The 21,240-nt window shown below is 37.4% G+C and overlaps 1 protein-coding gene across 5 annotated transcripts in view; it reads left to right on the top strand.

Moving 5' to 3' along the window:
• The first annotated feature begins 334 nt into the window (after nt 1-334).
• CNTLN (centlein) overlaps nt 335-21,240 on the top strand; it is a 286,705-nt gene continuing 265,799 nt past the window's right edge. For all 5 annotated transcript variants that reach the window (XR_015727497.1, XM_087869621.1, XM_045780217.2 and 2 more), the window contains exons 1-2: nt 335-743; nt 6,740-6,828. Coding sequence is in view for 4 of the 5 variants with exons in the window: in XM_087869621.1 (XP_087725747.1) it covers nt 384-743; nt 6,740-6,828 (449 nt within the window). In the remaining variant the exon portion in view is untranslated. The remainder of the gene's footprint in view (nt 744-6,739; nt 6,829-21,240) is intronic.

The raw sequence follows: 21,240 nt of genomic DNA, 5'->3' as shown, positions 1-21,240 counted from the left end.
ACAAGTTAAGGATCATTTGGGGCTAGGGGCTTGTCAAGGAAGACTTTAAGAGGTGGGATGTAAGCTAGGCGCTAAGTGGCGGGTAGGGTTTTAGGTGGGCGGGAAGGCGTGGCTTTGGGAACCAAAGACTGGGGCAGCGCCTATCCGGGCGGCTCGCGCCGAGGGACAGGCCCAACCCCTTGGGCCACGGCGCGCGCGCAGTCTAGCTCTGGCGCCGGGCGCGCGTCCCGCGAAAAGCCGGCCAGGATCCGCGAGCGCGAGACCCCGCGCGCCAAGGCGGGAAAAGGCTTGCGCATGCGCGGCTCGGAGCTTCGGGCTCCCCAGGACGGGGATGGGGAGGTGGAGTTTCCAACAGGGAACTTGACCCGTTACCAGCCGCGGCCATGGCGGCGCGCTCGCCGGCCTCACCGCTCCCTCCGCCCCCAGCGCGACAGTTGGGCCCCTGGTCCCCACGTGTTGGGCGGGGAACTGTGGTACACGCAGTGCGCAGCGAGTCCTCGGGTCTTGCGAGCGCAGTGCGGGAGGGCGTCGTGGACAAAAACGATATATGCTGGCGGGGCGAAGAAGGGTCAGGGGGCCGGCGAGGGCCAGGGGGGGCAGCTCCGGCTCAGGCTCCCCTCCTCAGCTCGCCCAAGGGGTCCAAGCGGCTAGAGGGCATCTCGGTAGAGGAGGCGATGGTGACCCGGACGCAGCTGCTGGAGGAAGAGCTGAGCAGCCTAAAGGAGGAGCTGGCCCTGTGTCAGGTATCGAGGGGGCCGCCGGCCTTTCCCCTACACAGCGGGGCCGGGGCCGGTGGGGAGGCGCGCCCCTCTCCCTCTGTCTAGGCTGCGTCGCTGCGCGGGTTCGGGACCCACCCATCTCCGCCCGGCGGCGCTCCCTCCCGGCTTCCGCACCCAGCCCCGCCCTCTGCTGGGTACTGAGGGGACGCGGCAGCGCCAGGCTCCCCGACCTGGGGCTCGGCTGCCGCCCCTCTCCGGACAGGCCGGGCGGGGTTCGTCTCGGCGCCCTGGGTTTGGTTTTCTTCACTTGGATACCACCAAAACGTGCAGTCGCACCACCCTCCCTTCCTCAAAAGTCCAAGTTCCCTGTGTTGACTGTTAAGTGGTACTTGGAGAGGAGTTGAGTGCAGTCCACGAGTTGATATGTTGAACAGGAAAGTTGAAACACGTCTATTAAAATAAAATCCATCGATGTAGGAGCCTTTTTAAAATTTTCAAACCCACACTTGTTCTTAAGTAAACTTATGTTAAACTTAAGTGGTAAACACAGATTTTTAGGGAGTCTTAGGCCGGGAACTTTAACACGTAATAGATGATGCTTACTGCTTATTAACCAGCTCTACGAATTCTGTATATCTTTGAGAGAGAAATTTCATTGTCATGTCATCTTGCCAGTGAAAAGCATTTAGTAAATCAATTATGTTAATTTACTTGCCTGTTATTTGTAGAGTTATTAAAGATGGCTTGACTGCACTCAGTGTTCAAAGAGATATTATTTTAGTTTTGCATCCTTACCACCATCTCTTCTCTGATTTTACCAGAACCTTTAGATAGGGTTGGGCGATATAAATGTTGGGGATTACTCAACAATAAATCTTTTGATCACTCTGTCTTCAAGAGTAATTAAGATAGAATCAGTTAGGAACTGCTAACAACCAAGATAAATTTAATGAACAGTATCGTCAGTTTAGATTAGTAAAAATTCATGAAATTAATTCTCTCTCATAGTTTGTTCTATTGGATTCTTTTGCCCCTTTTGTAGGTTTTTGCTGATTGAGTCAAGGCTGTAAAAACAGGACAATTTTGTTGAAGTTGAATATGCATTTGCTTAAACAGGTTGGGGAAATATAATGTCACTGCTTCTTTCTCATTTGCGCATTTTCTGGTCTCCACTGGATAAGGAGCGAAGAAACAAATAGGAGACACCAGTGAACTAAAGCATTTTGTCGTCTACACACCTCACCCTTGGATAAAGATGTTAACCCATGATAAAGGATTTTGTTACTTTGACAAGTGACTCAGATGCTCTTTGCCCATACTTTCTATACTCTCCCCTTTTCCTTTCTGTATATATCGCATAGTTATAGCTGGCTAAGGAGCTGAGATACTTACTTTTTTATAACTGACTTGATTAAGGAAATCACTCTGTTGGAAACAGCCCACTGATCCCCTAGTTCTTGAAAAGCGCAGCTTCAAATATGGTGTTGGCCCTTGTGACCTTGGAAATATATGGACTAGGAAGATGATTAAAGTCCTCTAGGCAAATGTAAGAATAGAGATGGTCATAATTAGGCTAGAATGATGGTTCTTGAGATTTTTGTAATGTTGACATTGTTAGATGATCATAGGCATTCCAGTAATGTGAGATGAGATTGGCAGTATCCCATTCAAAACTGTGGTCAAACCACACTCCTGCTCTTGGGGAAACTTGGAGAAATAATAATTGAACTCCCAATTGTTTTATAAAAAAAGCATTTACATAATTAAACATTCACTTTTAGACCTTTTTTATTTTGTTCTTCTACTTACTTACTCACTAGAAATCACATTACCCAAAAACATAGTATTACCCTGTTTTTCAAACCTTTCAAAAATTGCAACCCAAAATAAATTCATTTTCATCTTAACCTAGTGAGTATACACACATACACATACCTAGAATTTCAGAAAGAATGTTTACCCTAACTGTTCGTCATGGACTCTGATTTTTCTTTAAAATTCTGCTTTAAAAAAAAATAGTGCTCAGATCTAAATTAATTTGACACAGTAATGGGTCAAATGTACAGTTTGGGGAAAAAGAATCCTGCAAATTAGTCTCTGGTCATAAATAGTAGCTCCATACAGGTTAGTTGTTATTTTTTTTTTCCATGTTTAGTTTACAGGAATTCAATTATATGTACTTGGTGGAGAAAAAAAAGTTTGAGTGGGTCCGTGTACCATTCCACCCCATTGGAATTACTCAGAATAAGCATATAAAAGAAAACAATCTTAGTTCCAAGAGTTTCTCATCCAACTCTTTGTGATTGTAATATTAAAGTTTTTTTTTTTTCATATGGCTCCATATTAGCAAGCAACATGCACATAATGCTTAGTTGAAGAAAACATGATTAACTTTAATGTGGAGAGAAAGCTGTCTGTATTGGACCTACTGAGGATAAGACATTGGCTTCCCAATGTAGCTTTTCCTAATGAAATTTCAAGGGTGTTTCAAAGGACAATTTTAAGTTCATGACATTTATGCCTCATTCATTGATTTAGAACCCAACTTCACCATAGTCTTAATGTTGATTATGAATTTCAAGAATGTGTTCTATTTGCAGTTCAGGATATTACAAGTATGTGTATGTGCACATTTATCACAACCTGTAGAATACCAGAAGAGAAGAAGTAATGCTATATATGTGTAATACGTATACACGTATATACGTACACATATATATTGGTGTGTGACGTACATATATCTCAAAGCTTAGTTCCTTTTTTCAGTAGCAACCAAAAATATTCACTAAACCTGTAATCCAATTTCAGGTTAAAAATTATTTAGGGCATTTAAATGAAAGATACATTGATACCTGTCTGGATCAGTTGGTAGAGCGTGTGACTCTTGATCTCCAGCTCGTGTTCAAACCCTGCATTGGATGTAGAGTTTACTTTAAAAATAAATAAATAAATAAATAAATAAATAAATAAATAAATAAATGTATGTTTATTACTCCAACTTCAGTGATGAAACTAAGTTTAATGAAGCATGTGATGTTGGAATTAAGATTATATGACTAGTTATATTTTTTGTTAGATATTTAGGTATGTTGAAAACGTACCCTGTCATTCATAAAGAAAAAAAATTTTGAAAACCTACTGTATAATTAGAATCCTCACCGGTGTTAGTGGTTGTATTTTGGTATGTGAATCATTTTGTGCAGTTATTTGTCATAATAATAATTTGTTGAGAGTCTGCTTTGTGCCATACTGTGTAATTAAACTCATTCCATTGTTTTCCCTGGGTTCTGATAGGCAAATTATTTATTTAAATGCAGGAAATAGTTTTCATATGTTTGTCGAATTAATTCCTCCCGTAGAGGTCAATTGAGGGTCTATTATGTTGCCAGACACTAAACTAAGTGCTGGGAAAGTACGTACCCAGTGAAAGAGATAGTTTTGGATGTCTGTGTCTGCAAAGTTGATACGTATTTCCATGCCAGCTGATTAGTGAAAGTCAAGGCCAACCCATTACTAAGATAATTTAGACTCAAATTGCCAGGCATTTAGTCAACTCTTTTGTAGGCTGAGTTTAATAAACTTTGTGATGTAAAGATTTTTTTCATCAGATTTTTTTGGATTTCTTGCTATATCTCTTTCACTGTTCTGGGGCTGAGTCCTTTGTTACTAAGTCTTAGTTAAGTGGAAGTAACTCATTTTATAAATGATGAAAACCTACTCTTACATTTTTACTTAATGCTAACCTTTCTTAGTATTTTAGGTAGAAAAGTTGGGTGAAAATATATGTAAATCTTTGCTATTTTGTTTTGAAGTGAGCTGTAAGATAAATTTATAGATAATATTGGTTTCAAGTGATTTTATAATTTCCTCAACATGCCTTTTTAAAGTAGAGATATTAGAGCACATTATATTGCATAGCTTATTCTTTCTTACCTTTACTACCTTCCAGGCAGGTTATGACATACGAATTATATAGTGACATTTCTTGTTCTTAACTTGAATCATTTTAATACCCAAATTCTAAATTCTTGCTTCTAAGGGAATAAAGTAAAGCATGATATATAGGAATGTTTAGGTAAGGTTGTAGTCTATAGTACTCAGGCTGTCAAAAGTCTTTTGAAAAAAATACATAAACAAAGTAGATCAAAGATTTGAGCATTAAAAAATGAAAACATAAAAATTTTAGAAGAAAGTATAGGTAGATATATTTCTAATCTCTGAGTAGAGAAGTCCAATTAGAAAAATTGGTACATAAAATCCATAAGCCATAATGGAGAAGATGGATAAATATGAATATATAAATTAATAATTACTCTTTTCCAAAAACACTGTATCATAAATAAAGTTAAATAAGCAACCACATACTAGGAAAAAATATTTGTAACACATTTGGTAGACAGAAGTCTAATTTTAATATTTCCAGCAATAACCTTTATATTTCATTGGCAGAACTTAGTCTCATCCCATAGGTAAGAGGGGCCAGGCTTTTAATTGGGCAGAAAAAAGCCAAATGGTTTCTGTTACTAACAGGAAGGAGAGAATGGATGATGGACACAGACACAAATAGAAATATCTGTCACACAAGTAAAACCATCAAACCAAATATAGTATGAAATGGAACGTGCTGGGAAAAAAAAAATTAAGGAAAAGTTATCAGAGACTATGGGTTTGGGTGGCTATAAATACAGTAGTTAGGGAAGATTTCTCTTGAGGTGATATTTAAGCAAAGACCTGAATGAAGTGAGGAAATAATCTAAATGAAAATCAGGTGGATGGTACATGTGCAAAGGCCCTGGTACAAGCAGAACAAGAAAACCAGCGTGTATAATGAATGGAGAGAATGACAGATGAGGTTGGAGAGGTGTGTAGGGGTCAGATAATGTGTCTTGTGGCCTTGTTACAGAGTTTGGATTATTTTCCTAATCTGATGGGAATCCACTGGAGGATTTTGAGCTATAAGGAGGCTAGGGGACCATCACGGATGGCTACGCAAGAGAAGGGGTGATTTGGACTAGGAGGATGATGGTGGAGGTGGTGAGAAGTGGTTAGAATGAGATAAAGTGTGAGGAAAAGAGAACAGAATTGACTTACAGGTGTTAGGCCTTTGAACAATGACTGGATAGTGGTGTCATTTTCTGAGCTGCAGAGGAGTGGGTTTGTGAAAGAGTAGGAAATAAAGAATATTTTTGGATAAGTTAAATTTGAGATAGCTGTTAGGTATTCAAGTGGAATTATTGAGTAGGCAGTTGGAGATTGGAGTCTGTACCTAGGGGTGGAGAAAACCACTAAGGATGGAAATGTTGGAAGTCCTCAGTGTATAGCTGATACATAAAACTGAGGGACTGAATGAGGTCCCCTAGAGCAACGGTGCTCAACCTGGAGTGCACAGAATGACCTGAGGAACTTTAAAGAAATACTGGCGCTTGAACCTTATCTGAAACCAATTAAGTCAGAATCTCTAGATCTACACTATTTTTTAAAAAACTTCCCCCCAAGTGACTCCTAACTCTCAGCTACAGTTGTCATAACAACTGACCTAGGCATTAAGGACGAAAACTGCCCATTGTCTATGGGATTTGGCTACATAGAGGACCTTGAAAAAGGAGTTTAACATCCTGGTGGGGAGGGACATCTGACTGGAGGAAGTAATAGAGTGAATGGAGGTGAGGAAGTGAAGACCACGATTATAGGCAACTCTTCCAAGGAATTTTGCTGAAAAGGGGAGCTGACAAATGGAGTGGTAAATAGAGAACAGTTCTCTTTTAGAACAAATTTACCATGATATTCAGCATTCCAACATTTTCAACCCTAATGTGTGTGTAGTAGAAAGAGTAGAAGTGAATGTGGAGTACCAGTGTAAGAACTGTTTAAAGCTTTCCTGTTAATACTTTACAAGAATTTTTTTTCTAGTTATAGAACTAGGGAGCAAGTAATTTTTTTTCATTTTTTTAATTTAATGTAGTGCCTTCTCTGACTTAGCTACAAAGCAATGCATTAAAAATGTCTTTTGTTTCTTTAAGGCTGATAAAGAATTTGTATGGTCTTTGTGGAAACGTCTCCAGGTGACAAACCCAGATCTCACACAAGCAGTCAGTTTGGTTGTGGAAAGGTGAGCTCCCAAGTTATTTTTCCCATGAGTATTTGGTTTGTTGAATTTCTCTTTCTTTATTATTAAAATTAAAACTTGGCATTAAGCCCCTAAAGATATTTGATTTCCAAATGAATGTGGAACATGATGTTATAATTACTGGACTTATTTCAAGGGGTGCCAATTCACCAAATACAAATAGGCCATATCTCCTCCTTTTCTGACGTATTTGGGAAGTTGGCGGGTAAGAGATCAAACTGTGACTTAGACACTATGTGTGTCTCTGTGTGTTGTCTGTCTGCATCTATGTGTCCGTGTATTTGTGTGTGTGGAGCTATTACAGCTCAACTTTAAAAATTGGAGAGGTACCTGTTATTTGGCTTTTTACTCTGAAACTGCCTCTCTTGACACCTTTCTAGACATGATCCTTTCTAGACTTGGCTCACTTTTCCCCTGAAGTAACTGTAGCGTGTACTTCATTCATTCATTCATTCATTCATTCATTCATTCATTCATTCATTTATTTGAGACAGAGAGAAAGTGAGCGAGTGAGCGAGCGCACAAGTGGGGAGGAGGGTCAGAGAAGGAGGGAGAAGCAGATTCCCTGCTGAGCAGGGGGCCGGACACAGGGCTCAATCCAAGACCCTGAGATCATGACCGGAGCAGAAGGCAGACGCATAACCGACTGAGCCACCCAGGCGCCCCTGCGGTGTATACTTCAAGGCCTGAGATGACCTTGCCAGAATAGAGTAAGTGTTCTGGAATAGGCAGAGGGATTTCACTTAGCAGTCTGTATTACATTGTAGGGGATGCCCATTCATTTAACTATAGACTATTGGGCTTCTCCTTGGTCATTAGAAACAGTGGAGTGATGCTGGGTACTCTTTACCAAATGTTTGGAATACAGTAGTCCCATGATGCTTAGCATACCAATTAAAACACTTGGTTTCCTATTAAATGGATTTCAGTACATTGGCTAAATGAGAAGTTAAGAATATAGATGCCTTTTTCTTTTTCTTTATTGGAATCATGATTATATAATCTGAATGTCATTTTTTTGATAACTTGAACTTTATTCACCTTTGGTGTGTCTAGCCCTAGGATCATTCCAGTGTTCTCTGGAATTAACTTTTTAAAATCTGTGATACATACCTATGTATAGTTTAATCATCCTTGGTTATCGTGAACTCTTAGTGTAATCACTTTCTCTTCATGTTGCTTATGTGTTCACTTCATCAATCAGTTTTTCCTTTTTGATAATCAGAATTAGCCTTTTGTTGCAGTACCCTTGTTATTTCCTCAATCATCCTTGAGATGAAATGTGATCACTCTCAATCCCACTGTTTTCTAGCTGAATAAACCTAGAAGATATATTTTTGGGAATTCAGTAGTCATTTCTGTGATTCTTTTGTTAGCCTCCTCTCATTTTATTTGTATATATTTTCCAATTTTCTAATTTTATTTATTTATTTATTTATTTATTTATTTATTTATTTATTTATTTTAAATTTAAATTCTGTTAAGTAACATGTAATGTATTATTGGCTTCAGAGGTAGAGGTCAGTGATTCACAAGTCTTATATAATACCCAGCGTTCATTACATCACATGCCCTCCTTAATGTCCATCACTCAGTTACCCCATTCCCTCCTCTCCCCTCCAGCAACCCTCAGTTTATTTCCTATGATTAAGAGTCTCTATAGTTTGTCTTCCTCTCTGGTTTTGTCTTGTTTTATTTTTTCCTCTCTTCCCCTATGATCCTCTGTTTTGTTTCTTAAATTCCACATATGAGTGAGATCATATGATAATTGTCTTCTCTGATTGACTTATTTCACTTAGTGCAATACCTTCTAGTTCCATCCACATCGTTGTAAATGGCAAGATTTCATTCTTTTTGATGGTTGAGTAATGTTCTACTTATATATACCACATCTTCTTTATCCATTCATCTGTCGATGGACATATGAGCTCTTTCTATAGTTTGGCTATTGTGGACATTGCTGCTGTAAACATTGGGGTGCAGGTGCCCCTTTAGATCACTACATTTGTATCTTTGGGGTAGATACCTAATAGTGCAATTGCTGGGTCATAGGGTAGCTCTATTTTCAACTTTTTGAGGAACCTCCATACTGTTTTCCAGAGTGACTGCACCAGTTTGCATTCCCACCAACATTGCAAAGGGGTTCCCCTTTCTCTGCATCCTCGCTAACATTTGTTGTTTCCTGACTTGTTAATTTTAGCCATTCTGACTGGTGTGAGGTGGTATCTCATTGTGGTTTTGATTACTTTGGTATTTTTTTTAAACTCGCCAAAATTCTCTTTAATTTTCACTTTCTTCTTGGTCAAGACAGAATCAAATATTAAAATATTATTGGGTCATTTGTTTTATCCTTTGAGATTTCTATTTTTCAGTGTACATAATATGCATATAAAAGTAAATATATACAATTTGTAAATAACTGCACATATATTTGGGGGTGGATACTCAAAGGCCTTTTGCTGATAAGGTATGTAATGGAAAATTTTAGAGACTATTGCTTTACAGCTATGATTCTTGAAATTTTAGTGTGCACAAGATATACCTGACGAATTTATTAAAATGCAGATCTCTGAGACTTCCCCTGATCTACTGGATTTCTTGGATAAGGTCCAGAAGTCTTTTTAAAATAAGCTTTCCAGATAATTCTGATGTTGTCCATAGGTCATACTATGAGAGGCTTTGGAATTTGAGTTGACTTTTGAAATTGGAAACCTGTTTAAGTGGCATTTATAATTTTAAAATTATGTGAACATTATTTCCTAGAGAACTATGTAGTATGTTTTGACCTGTGAAAAATGAAGAATGGTATACCATTCAGTCTTTGTCTTTTAAAAAAAATATTCTCAATATCAAAGTCAAATACACTGTCTTTCTGTGTGGTCCATTAGTTACCCAAATAATGCTACATTTAAGTCTGTTTAATATCCATACCTTGGTCTTCCTGGACAACATTATTTCCCCTTGGAATTTCTTTCTTTCTTTCTTTTTTTTTTTTTTAAGATTTTATTTATTTATTTGACAGAGATAGAGACAGCCAGCGAGAGAGGGAACACAAGCAGGGGGAGTGGGAGAGGAAGAAGCAGGCTCATCGCGGAGAAGCCTGATGTGGGGCTCGATCCCATAACGCCGGGATCACGCCCTGAGCCGAAGGCAGACGCCCAACCACTGTGCCACCCAGGCGCCCCTCCCCTTGGAATTTCTATTTGCCCTTCTTTTCTGCTTTTTCTTATAGTAAGAATGTCTGTGTTTCTATAATAACTGAAAACATTCTTCCCTGAGCCCGTTGGCTTCTGGTACGAATTTGGACCAATTGCTTTTCTAAACCTATTCATAGCTATCATCCTAGAATTGCTTTTCATTGTACTCTTGGACTAGTTCCACAGTTCCTGGGATCCCACATCTTTCTTTTTATGTTTCATTGGGTTATATTTTCAAAATTATTTCTCAGAAAGGATGCACAAGTGTTCCACTTTCTGACTCCTTACATGCCTGAAGGTGTCTTTCATTTGTCCTTATGCTTGGCTGATAATTTAGTTGAATACGAAATTTTATTTATTTATTTATTTATTTTAATTTTTAAAGATGTTTCTTTTAAGATTTTATTTTTTTATCTGACAGAGAAAGAGAGAGAGCACGAGTAGGGTAGCAGCAGGCAGAGGAAGAGGGAGAAGCAGGCTCCCCACGGAGCAGTGAGCCTGACATAGGACTCGATCCCAGGACCCTGGGATCATGACCTGAGCCGAAGGCAGACACCCAACCAACCGAGCAACCCAGGTGTCCCTACCCATCAGAATTTTAACTGAGGCGTCCAATATGAAATTTTGTGTCAATATAATTTCCTTTAGATTTTTGAAACTATAGCTCTGTTTCCTTCAGATTTTTGAAAGTATAGGTCTAGTGTCTTCTTTTAGCATACAGAGGTGCTCCCAAGTGCATGTATGATCCCAGTTCAAGTATGATTCTTATTTTTTCTAGGTAGCTTGCTTAAACGTTTGGATTTTCTCTTTATATGTAATATTGTAAACTTTCAGTATCACCTATTAATTTGGGTTTTTAAAAATCCAACCTTCTTAGCTTTTGGTGGGCCCTTTCAAACTGAAGATTTAAGATTTTCTTTTGATTGAGGAAAGTAGTCTTTGGCCATTTGCTGTAGGCAAATGCCGCAGGTGAGTGAGAAACTCCGCTTTTTGGTAAGTGGTTCCTTTATTAGTGTTCTTGATCCCTTTTGCCTTCTCTTCTCTGTATTTGCTAACTGGGTACTTAGAGCCTTTCTCTGGGCCTTTTTGAGAAACAGCAGCTTCCTCTTCCACTGTAGGCATCATTTTGGTTTTGAATTATGATTTTTCTTCTCTGGGTTTGTGAGCACATCCTTCTCTCTTTAAGATGTTTCTCATATTTATGGTCCCTTTTGTCCTCTTTCTTATTTTTCATGCTGTTAGGGATTTATTCAAGGCAATGTAATTTATGGATGTCAATATCATCGTCATTAAGTTAATCATCTTCAGAAGAAGAATAGTATCATGTTTAGTGGTTACAATGTATTCTGTTATTTTGATACATCATTTATATTTAATCAGTATTTTGTTTTTATACATTAAGATTATTTCATTTAAAAAGTTGTTTAATGATGCTGTGATGAATGGCCTTGAGGATAAAGCTTTGCTTACATTATTAGTGTCAAGTAGTGTGCTACTATCATAGTGGGTGCAGGCTGGGATGGCTAAACATACTGAAATGAGTAGGTAATCTGACTTAATTAAAGAACCGTACTGCTCCAAGTACCAATAGTACCCTTTTGGAGAAATGCTTATCTGTAATTCTTCTCTTTTTTTCACTTTTTGGCACTATATTATAATTTCCTGATAAGTTTTTTTGTTGGATGTCTGTGTATAGGCATAACCCATTGTTGTGGGTTTTGTACCAGACTGAAATAAAATAAATATTGCAATAAAGCAAGTTAAATGAAATTTTTGGGTTTTTTTTTTTTAAGATTTTATTTATTTGAGAGAGAGAGATCATAAGTGGTGGGGGGAGGGGCAAAGGGAGAGGGAGAAGCAGCCTCCCCACTGAGTAGGGAGCCCAGTGCGGGGCTTGATCCTAGGACCCTGGGATCATGACCTGAGCCAAAGGCAAACACTTAACTGACTGAGCCACCCAGGTGCCCCAGAATTTTTGGTTTTCCAGTGCTTATAAAAATTATGCTTACACTATACTGTAGCCTTGAGTGCGCAGTAGCATTATGTCTAAAGAAACAATGTACATGCCTTAATTAAAAAATACTATATTGGTTCCCTCCCCCCAAAAAAACTTCATTGCTAAAAAAAAATGCTAAACATCATCTGAGCTTTCAGTGAGTTGTAATCTTTTCACTGGTGGAGGGTCTTGCTTTGATATTGATGGCTGCTGACCAATCAGAGTGGTAGTTGCTGAAGGTTGTGGTAGCTTTGGCAATTTCTTAAATAAGACAACAATGAAGTTTGCCTCATCAATTGGCTCTTCCTTTCCTGAGAGATTTCTCTATAGCATGTGATGCTGTTTGATATCATTTTACCTGTAGTAGAATTTCTTTCAAAATCAGAGTCAATTCTTTCAAACCAAAAGATTCTAAATCCTTTGTTGTCATTTCAACAATCTCATGGCATCTTCACCAGGAAATGCTCAAGAAACCACTTTCTTTGTTCATCCATAAGAAGCAGCTCATAATCTGTTGAAGCTTTATTATGAGATTGTAGCAGTTCAATCACATCTTCAGACTTGGCTTCTAATTCCAGTTCTCTTGCTGTTTCTACCATACCTGCCATTACTTTTTCCACCAAAGTCTCGAATCCCTCAAAGTCATCCATGAGGGTTGCAATCAACTTCCTCCAAACTCTTGGTAATGTTGATATTCTGACCTCTTTCCATGAATCATGACTGTTCTTAATGGCATCTGGAATGGTGAATCCTTTCCAGAAACTTTTTAATTGACTTTGCCCAGATCCATCAGAAAAATCATGATCTACGGCAGCTACAGCCTTACAAAATCTGTTTCTTAAATTGTAAGACTTAGGAGTTGAAATGACTCCTTGATCCATGGGCTTCAGAATGGATATTGTGTTAACAGGCATTCAGACACGTCCCATCAGAGCTCTTGTGTGACCAGGTAGATCGTCAGTGAGCAGTAACATTTTGAAAGGAATCTTTTTTTTCTGAGCAGTAGTTCTCAACAGTGGGCTTAAAATTTTCAGTAAACCATGTCGTAAATGTACTGTCATCCAGACTTTGTTATTCCATTCATTGAGCATAGGCAAAGTAGATTTAGTGTAATTCTTAATGGCCCTACGGTTTCAAAAATGGTAAATGAGCATTGGCTTCACCTTATAGTCACCAGATGCATTAGCCCCTAACAATAGAGTCAGGCTGTGCTTTGAAGTTTTGAAGCTAGGCATTGACTTCTCTCTAGCTATGAAAGTCCTAGATTGCATCTTCTTCCAATAGAAGGCCGTTTCATCTATATTGAAGATCTGTCATTTAATGTAGCCACCTTTATTAATTCTCTTAGCTAGATCTTATGAATAACTTGCTGTATCTTGTCCGTTAGCACCTGCTGCTTCACCTTGTATTTTTAAGTCATGGTGATGATTTCTTTCCTTCAACTTCATGAATCAACTTGCCAGCTTGAGATTTTTCTTTGGTAGCTTCTTCACTTCTCTCAGCTTCACAGAATTGAAGAGAGTTAGGGCCTTGCTCTGGATTAGGCTTTGGCTTAAGGGAATGTTGCAGCTGGTTTGATCTTCTGTCCAGACCACTAAAACTCTCTCCATATCAGCAGTAAGGCTGTTTAGCTTTCTTATCTTTCATGTGTTCACTGGCGTAGAAACTTTAATTCCCTCAAGAACTTCTCCTTTGCATTCACAACTTGACTAACTGTTTGGTTCAGGAGGCCTTGCTTTTGGCCAGTCTTGGCTTTTGACATGCCTTTTTCACTAAGCTTAATTATTTCTGGCTTTTGATTTCAAGAGAGATATACAACTTTTCCTTTCACTTGGACACTAGTGGCCTCTGTAGGTTATTAATTGGCCTAATTTCAATATTGTTGTGTCTCAGGGAATAGGGAGGCCTGAGGAGAGGGAAAGAAATGGGGGAATGGCCAGTCAGGGGAGTAGTCAGAGCACACGTATTTATCAATTAAGTTTGCCTTCTTATTTGCATGTGGTCAGTGATGCCCTAAAACAATTATAAGACTTTGAAATGTTGCAAGAATTAACAAAATGTGACATAGAGACATGAAGTGAGCAAATGCTGTTGGAAAAAATGGTACCAATAGACTTTCTTTTTTTTTTTTTTTTTTAAGATTTTATTTATTTATTCGACAGAGATAGAGACAGCCAGCAAGAGAGGGAACACAAGCAGGGGGAGTGGGAGAGGAAGAAGCAGGCTCATAGTGGAGGAGCCTGATGTGGGGCTCGATCCCATAACGCCAGGATCACGCCCTGAGCCGAAGGCAGACGCTTAACCATTGTGCCACCCAGGTGCCCCCCAATAGACTTTCTTGACAAAGGATTGTGACAAATCTTCCATTTGTGAAAAATTTGGTACCTACAAAGCACGATATAGCAAAGCACAATAAAATGAAGTATGCTGGTACATATATTTGTGTGCATGTGTTTTACTTTTTATTATGGAATATTTCAATTAGATGCAAAGGCAGAGATATATATATTAAAGAACTCCCATGTTCTATTAAGTCATTGCAAGCATTGAATTAGCCAACACTGGACCACTGCTGTGGGAAGGTAAAGGTTTAGGTTCCTAAGAGCCTTTGGTCACAACTTTTTGTCAACTGGTCAACATATAACATTGTTTTATGTATGTTTCTCTTTAAAGACATCTTATTTAATCTGTATTGTTGATTCATTACCGTTGAACTCATGATACCCTATAACTCATGATTGAACAAAAGTTGTCTAATACATTCTTTACTTCAAAAGACACATCACAGTTTTCTTGTACTGAGCAACACTAGATAGCACTTCAGCAGTATGCTTGGTGATCATTTTTAACAGTGAAACCATCCATAAAAAGTGCAAAATTGTGAAAAATGTGGCCCTAAATAGACCATGAGAAGAACACTTGTTTATGGTATGAGAACTGAAACAGAACATCGCCTTGTTTAACCTCTGCTGGCAACATGTGGTTTGGGCAACTTAAATTTTTTGCCGCATCGGGCATGCCTGCAAATGATTGAAAAATGCCATGGGTATTGATTGTAGGTTTATCAGTGAATTTTAGTGAATAGGCAAATTAACAAATTCTGAGTCCTTAAATGAGATTGACTCTAACTTTAAAAGATAAGGGCTCTTTTTAATAAAACCATGGGATCATAGTTAGAGTTCTATAATTATTCCTGAACACATACAAATATCCAGTCAATTTTCAGATTTCTCCAAAGGTCTCATACTTCTTCTTCTTTTCTTTTTTGTTTTTGTTTTTTGAGAGACAGGGTGCGAGGGAGAGCACGAGCAAGGGTGGAGGGGCAGAGAGAGAGGGAGAGAGAGTATCTCAAGCAGGCTGCAATGCAGGGCTCGATCTCACGACCCTGAGATCATAACCTGAGCTGAAATCAACAGTCAGACACTTAACTGACTGAGCCACCCAGGCGCCCTTGGTCTCATACTTCTTTAAAAAGTTGGTTTGTTCTGGGGTGTTGAGTGTGGAGCCTGCTTTAGATTCTCTCCCTCTCTCTCTCTCTGGCCCCCCATCTCTGCTCATGCTCTTTCTCTCTCTCTCCAAAAAAAAAAAAAAAAAAAAAAATGCTGGTTTGTTCCTCTGAGGACCCAAACATAGTCTACCCACTGAATATATAGGTTCCTTATCCTTCTCTTCTTTCTCTGTAACTTTATTTATTTTTTAAAGATTTATTTAGTTATTTATTTGAGGGGGGTAAGGGAGAGCGAATTTTAAGCAGGCTCTCCACTGAGTAAGGAGTGAGGAGCCCAAAGGGGGGCTCGATCCCCCGATCCTGAGATCATGACTTAAGCTGAAATCAAGAGTCAGATGCTTAAGCAACTGAGATATCCAGGTGCCCTGTCTTTGAAACTTAAAAATCAATCAGTCAATTAATCAATCTGCTCATTTATCCCATAGAGTTTCTCACATTTTGGATTTTTCTGAATGTAATATTCTGTATCTTATAGTTACCATTAATCTGTCATTAGATCTAGAGGCTTATTCAGATCTTATGTTTTGGCAAAAATCTTCTTAGGTATAATTATATAATTCTTATCACATCATATCAGAAGGCACATAGTAAAAAAAAAAAGTAAAAAAAAAAAAAAAAAGAAGGCACTTAGTGTCTTATCCAGATCTTTTTGTGATAACTTTGATCAATGGATTATGTCTCTTTAGTCTAGAACAGTCTGTACTCTTCTTATATTTAATGACATCATCTTATTAAATGAACATGGTAATTAGTTGTCCTTTAGAAGATCTTGTATTCTGGGTTCACTTGATTGCTTCCTTGTGTTTCACTTTCACTTTTGCTCTTTAGTTATCATAAACTGAAAGGTATATCTAAAGCTTGATTATATTCAGCTTCAACTCTTTGGCACAAATATTTCGTAGATTGTTCCATGTACTTCATAACATCTCAAATGAAAGTGCATATTGTCTGATTGTACTAATTTCAGTAATGATAGTATTAATCATTGATTAATAAGCGCATTAATGACAGTCTGATCCCTCCATTATAAAGTGTATTTTTACCTTAGGGCCAACAGGTAATCTAGAAAGTAGATGTAGTAATGTATTGGTGCCCTGCAAGTGTTTACTTTTCCATCAACATTTCACCTAATTTTAGTATTCATTGATTATCTGAATTTATTACTTCATTAAGAGTTAAAACTTGTGATTTTATAGTTTTTTTGTTCTCTATTAACTGGAATTCTTTAACTTTTTGTGACTTTTTAATATATAATTTTTTTAGCTTAAAAGTTTTTTGATTAGGTATGTTGGCCATATGATTATATGAGTCAATTAAGAGTGTTAAAGAATATACAATGAGGAGTCTTCCTCTCACTCCTGTCTCCAGCAGTTCCTTTCCCTTCTTCACAAACAATGATAATAGTGCATTTATATCTTTGATCTGTTTTAAGTTTTGTAAATGGTGTGAATTAAGGATCCAACTTCATTCTTTTGCATGTGGATAGCCAGTTGTCCTAGCACCTGTTGAAAAGTCTATTTCCTCCCAGTGGATGGTCTTTGCATTTGTTAAAAATAGGTTGACCAGAGATGCACGAGTTTATTTCTGAATTCTCAGTGCTATTCCATTGATCTATACGTCTGTTCTTGTTCCAGTATTAAACTGTCCTGATGGCTATTGTTTTGTAGTAAGCTTGAAATCAGTTAGGAGTGAGTTCTGCTACTTTGTTCTTTGTTTTCAAGATTGTCTTGGCTTTCTGGGTCCCTTGTAATACCAAATGAATTTTAGTGTCATTTTATCAATTTCTACAAGGAAGTGATCTGGAATTCTGATAGAGATTGTATTGAATCTGTAGCTCAGTTTGGGTAATATTGCCATCTTAGCAATGTTAAGTTTTCTATATCATGAACATGGGATGTTTTTCCAATTATTTAGTCTTTTAAAATTTCTTTCAACAATGTTTTCAGAGTTTGTATTTTGCACTGTTTTGGATAAATTTCTTTCTAAGTATTTTATTATTTATGATTCTATTATAGATGAAATTGTTTTCTTAACCTTATTTTCAGATTGGTTAGTTTAACTGTGTAGATTACCATTGATTTTTGCATATTGATCTCATAACCTGCAAGCGTACTGAACTCTTTTATTTTAGTTCTTTTTTTAGTGGATTCTTTAGGATTTTCTATAAGATCATATTATCTACAAATAGAGATAGTTTTGCTTCTTCCTTTCAACTTTGAAAGTTTTATTTCTTTCTCTTGCCTACTTGCCCTGGCTAGAACTCCAGTACGTTGTTGTACAGAAGAGGCCAGAGCTAACATCCTTGTCTTTTTTTTCTTTTTTTTTTAATCCTTGTCTTATTCTTGATCACAGAGAGAAAGCATCCAGTCCTTCACCACTAGGTATAATGTTATCTGTGGAGTTTTCATAGATGTGCTTTAGCAGGTTTAGGAAGCTCCCATCTATTCATAGTTTGTTTTTATTATGAAAGGTTGTTGGATTTTGTCAAATGGATTTTCTGTGTATATTGAGATGATTGTGTGATTTTTGTTTTCAATTCTATTGACACAAAGTATTACATTAATTGATTTTCAGATGTTAAAGTAACTTTATATTCCTGGGATAAATTCCATTTGGTGGTTATGATGTATTTTTTTTTTGATATGTTGTTGGATTTGGTTTGTTAGTATTTTGTTGAGGAGTTTTGTGTCTTCATTCATAAGAGGTATTAGTCTGTAGTTTTCTTTTTTTTTTTTCTTATGATATCTTTGTTTTTTGTATCAGGGTAATATGGGCCTTATAAAATGGGTTGGGAAGTATTTCCCATTTCTTTTATTTTTTCAGAAGAGTTGTTGAAGAACTGATATTGGTTGTTCTTTAAATGTTTGATAGAATTCAGCCATAAACCCCTTCAGTCCTGGGCTTTGTGGTTAATTTTTTTATTGCTAATTGAATAGATTGTTTCAGGTTTTCTACTTTTTTCTTGAGTCACTTTTGGTATTTGTGTTTTTTTAGGAATTTGTCTATTTTTTCTAGGTTATCTAATTTGCTGGCATACACTTTTTTATAACATTCCTTTATAATCCTTTTCATTTTTATTAGGTTGGTAGCACTATCTTCTTTTTTACTTCTGATTCTGATAATTTGTGACTTCTCTCTTTATTGTGGCCTAGCTAGGTAAACCTTGTCAGTTTTATTGATCAATCTTAAAAAAAAAAAAAAAACAGTTCTTGGTTTCATTAATTTTCTGTATTGCTTTTCTGTTCTGTTTCATTACTATTTTCTGTAATCTTTATTATTCCTCCTTTTTGCTTGCTTTAGATTTAATTAACTGTTATTTTTTCACTAATGTTGGATCATTAGGTTATTGACTTTAAACCGTTCTTCTTCCTTAATATAGGTACGTAGAGCCATAAATTTTCCTGTAAGCACTGCTTTAGTGACATCTCATATGTTTTGATATTTTGTGTTTTCATTTTCACTCATCTCAAAGTATTTTCTGGTTTCTATTTTGAATTCCTCTTTGACCCATTGTTTATTTAGGAGTGTGTTTAATTTCCTCATACTTGTGACACGTTTCCCAATTTTTTTCCCTTTTGATTTCCATAACTGGTTGCCCTTCTTATTGAATTTTTGTAGATTTTGTTGAAAATATATTTCTTCAATTGCCCTTAGAACCATTATAGAAGATTTTAGTGATTGTTTTAAAATAATATTCACCAGTTTCACTAGGGAATGGGTCAGTAGAGCTCCTCATAACCATGACAGATGTAAGTCTGTCAGTGTTGTTGTAAGCTCCTAAATTTTGGGAGAATTTGTTAAATAAAGATAGATTTATACACCAGATCAAAACATATATACAGTTGTAATTGTGACAGGTATTACCAAATTGTGCCAATTTATATTTCTACTAGCAGTGTAAGAAGGTGCCTGTTTTCCCCATACCCTGGCCATCCCATTGTTTTCAAACTTTTGTATTCTGATGTATTTGAAAGGTAAAAAATGATATCCTGAAATAGTTTTAACTTCCATTTTTCTTACTGTGCATGATAAAGTTTAAGAGCCATTTTATATCCTTTTATGTGGACTTTTTCTTTTATATATCTTTGTATATCCTTTTCCTATGGCACTTCTAATTCATGTCCTATAGTGCCCTTTAAATTCAGTGTATTCTTTATAGACCTTAATGGCTTCTCCTTTGAGTTGTTTTTTTGTTTGTTTGTTTTTAAACGGTATAACCATTTTACTATCATAAGCATACCATTTTCTTCATTTACTCTAAATTTCACATCTTGAGGGTAATCTTTGATACTCTTTGGTCTCTTTTTGAACAGAAAATCAGTTCCCAAGTTCAGTCACTTTCTTTCTGTCTCTCTCTCTCACTTTTTTTTTTTTTTTTTTTTTTTGAGAGAGAGAGAGAGTGGCAGAGAGAGCAGGAGAGAGAAAATCCCAAACAGGCTCCACATCCAGCACAGAGCCTGAGGGAGGGCTCAATCTCACAACCCTGAGATCATGACCTGAGCCAAAATCAAGAGTCAGAGGCTTAACCAATGAGCCACACAGGCACTCGAGTCACTTTCTCTTTTGCGTTGTCACTCAGATCCAGTAATTCATCTGTGTCCTTAATTTCCAGTCCCTCTGTTTAGGCTCTTGGTATCTCAGCTCTGAACGTCTTACTGATTTCTTTTTCAAACATCAATTCTGTTTTATATCTGCATTTTGAGACAAAGCAATATATAAGGCACCAAAGAAAATAATTTGTAGAATTTAGGTTAGGGGTAACTAATGAAAATTCTAAGATCTTTCTAAAGTTTTTTTTTTTTTTTTTTTAAGATTTATTTATTTATTTATCTATTTTTAAAAATTTTTTAAATTATATTATGTTAGTCACCATACAGTACATGCCTGGTTTCTGATGTAAAGTTCGATGATTCATTAGTTGCGTATAACACCCAGTGCACCATGCAATACGTGCCCTCCTTACTACCCATCACCGGCCTATCCCATTCCCCCACCCTCCTCCCCTCTGAAGCCCTCAGTTTGTTTCTCAGAGTCCATAGTCTCTCATGCTTCATTCCCCCTTCTGATTACCCCCCTTTCTTTATCCCTTTCTTCCCCTACCGATCTTCCTAGTTCTTATGTTCCATAGATGAGAAAAATCATATGATAATTGTCTTTCTCTGCTTGACTTATTTCACTTAGCATTATCTCCTCCAGTGCCGTCCATGTTGCAGCAAATGTTGAGAACTCGTTCTTTCTGATAGCTGAGTATTATTCCATTGTATATATGGACCACAACTTCTTAATCCAGTCATCTGTTGAAGGGCATCTCGGTTCCTTCCACGATTTAGCTATTGTGGAATATGCTGCTATGAACATTGGGGTGCATGTGGCCCTTCTCTTCACTACGTCTGTATCTTTGGGGTAAATACCCAGTAGTGCAATGGTTGGATCATAGGGTAGCTCAATTTTTAACTTTTTAGGGGACCTCCACACTGTTTTCCAAAGTGGCTGTACCAACTTGCATTCCCACCAACAATGTAGGAGGGCTCCCCTTTCTCCACATCCTTTCCAGCAATTGTTGTTTCTTGCCTTGTCAATTTTTGCCATTCTAACTGGCGTAAGGTGGTATCTTAGTGTGGTTTTGATTTGAATTTCCCTGATGGCTAATGATTTTGAACATTTTTTCATGTGTCTGTTAGCCATTTGTATGT

This window comes from Ursus americanus, chromosome 18, assembly GCF_024610735.1.
Source record: "Ursus americanus isolate L20-20 chromosome 18, mUrsAme1.1.p, whole genome shotgun sequence".
Lineage (NCBI taxonomy): Eukaryota > Metazoa > Chordata > Mammalia > Carnivora > Ursidae > Ursus > Ursus americanus.
Note: the sequence above shows the minus strand (reverse complement) of the source record. Positions and strands in the feature narration are given on the sequence as shown.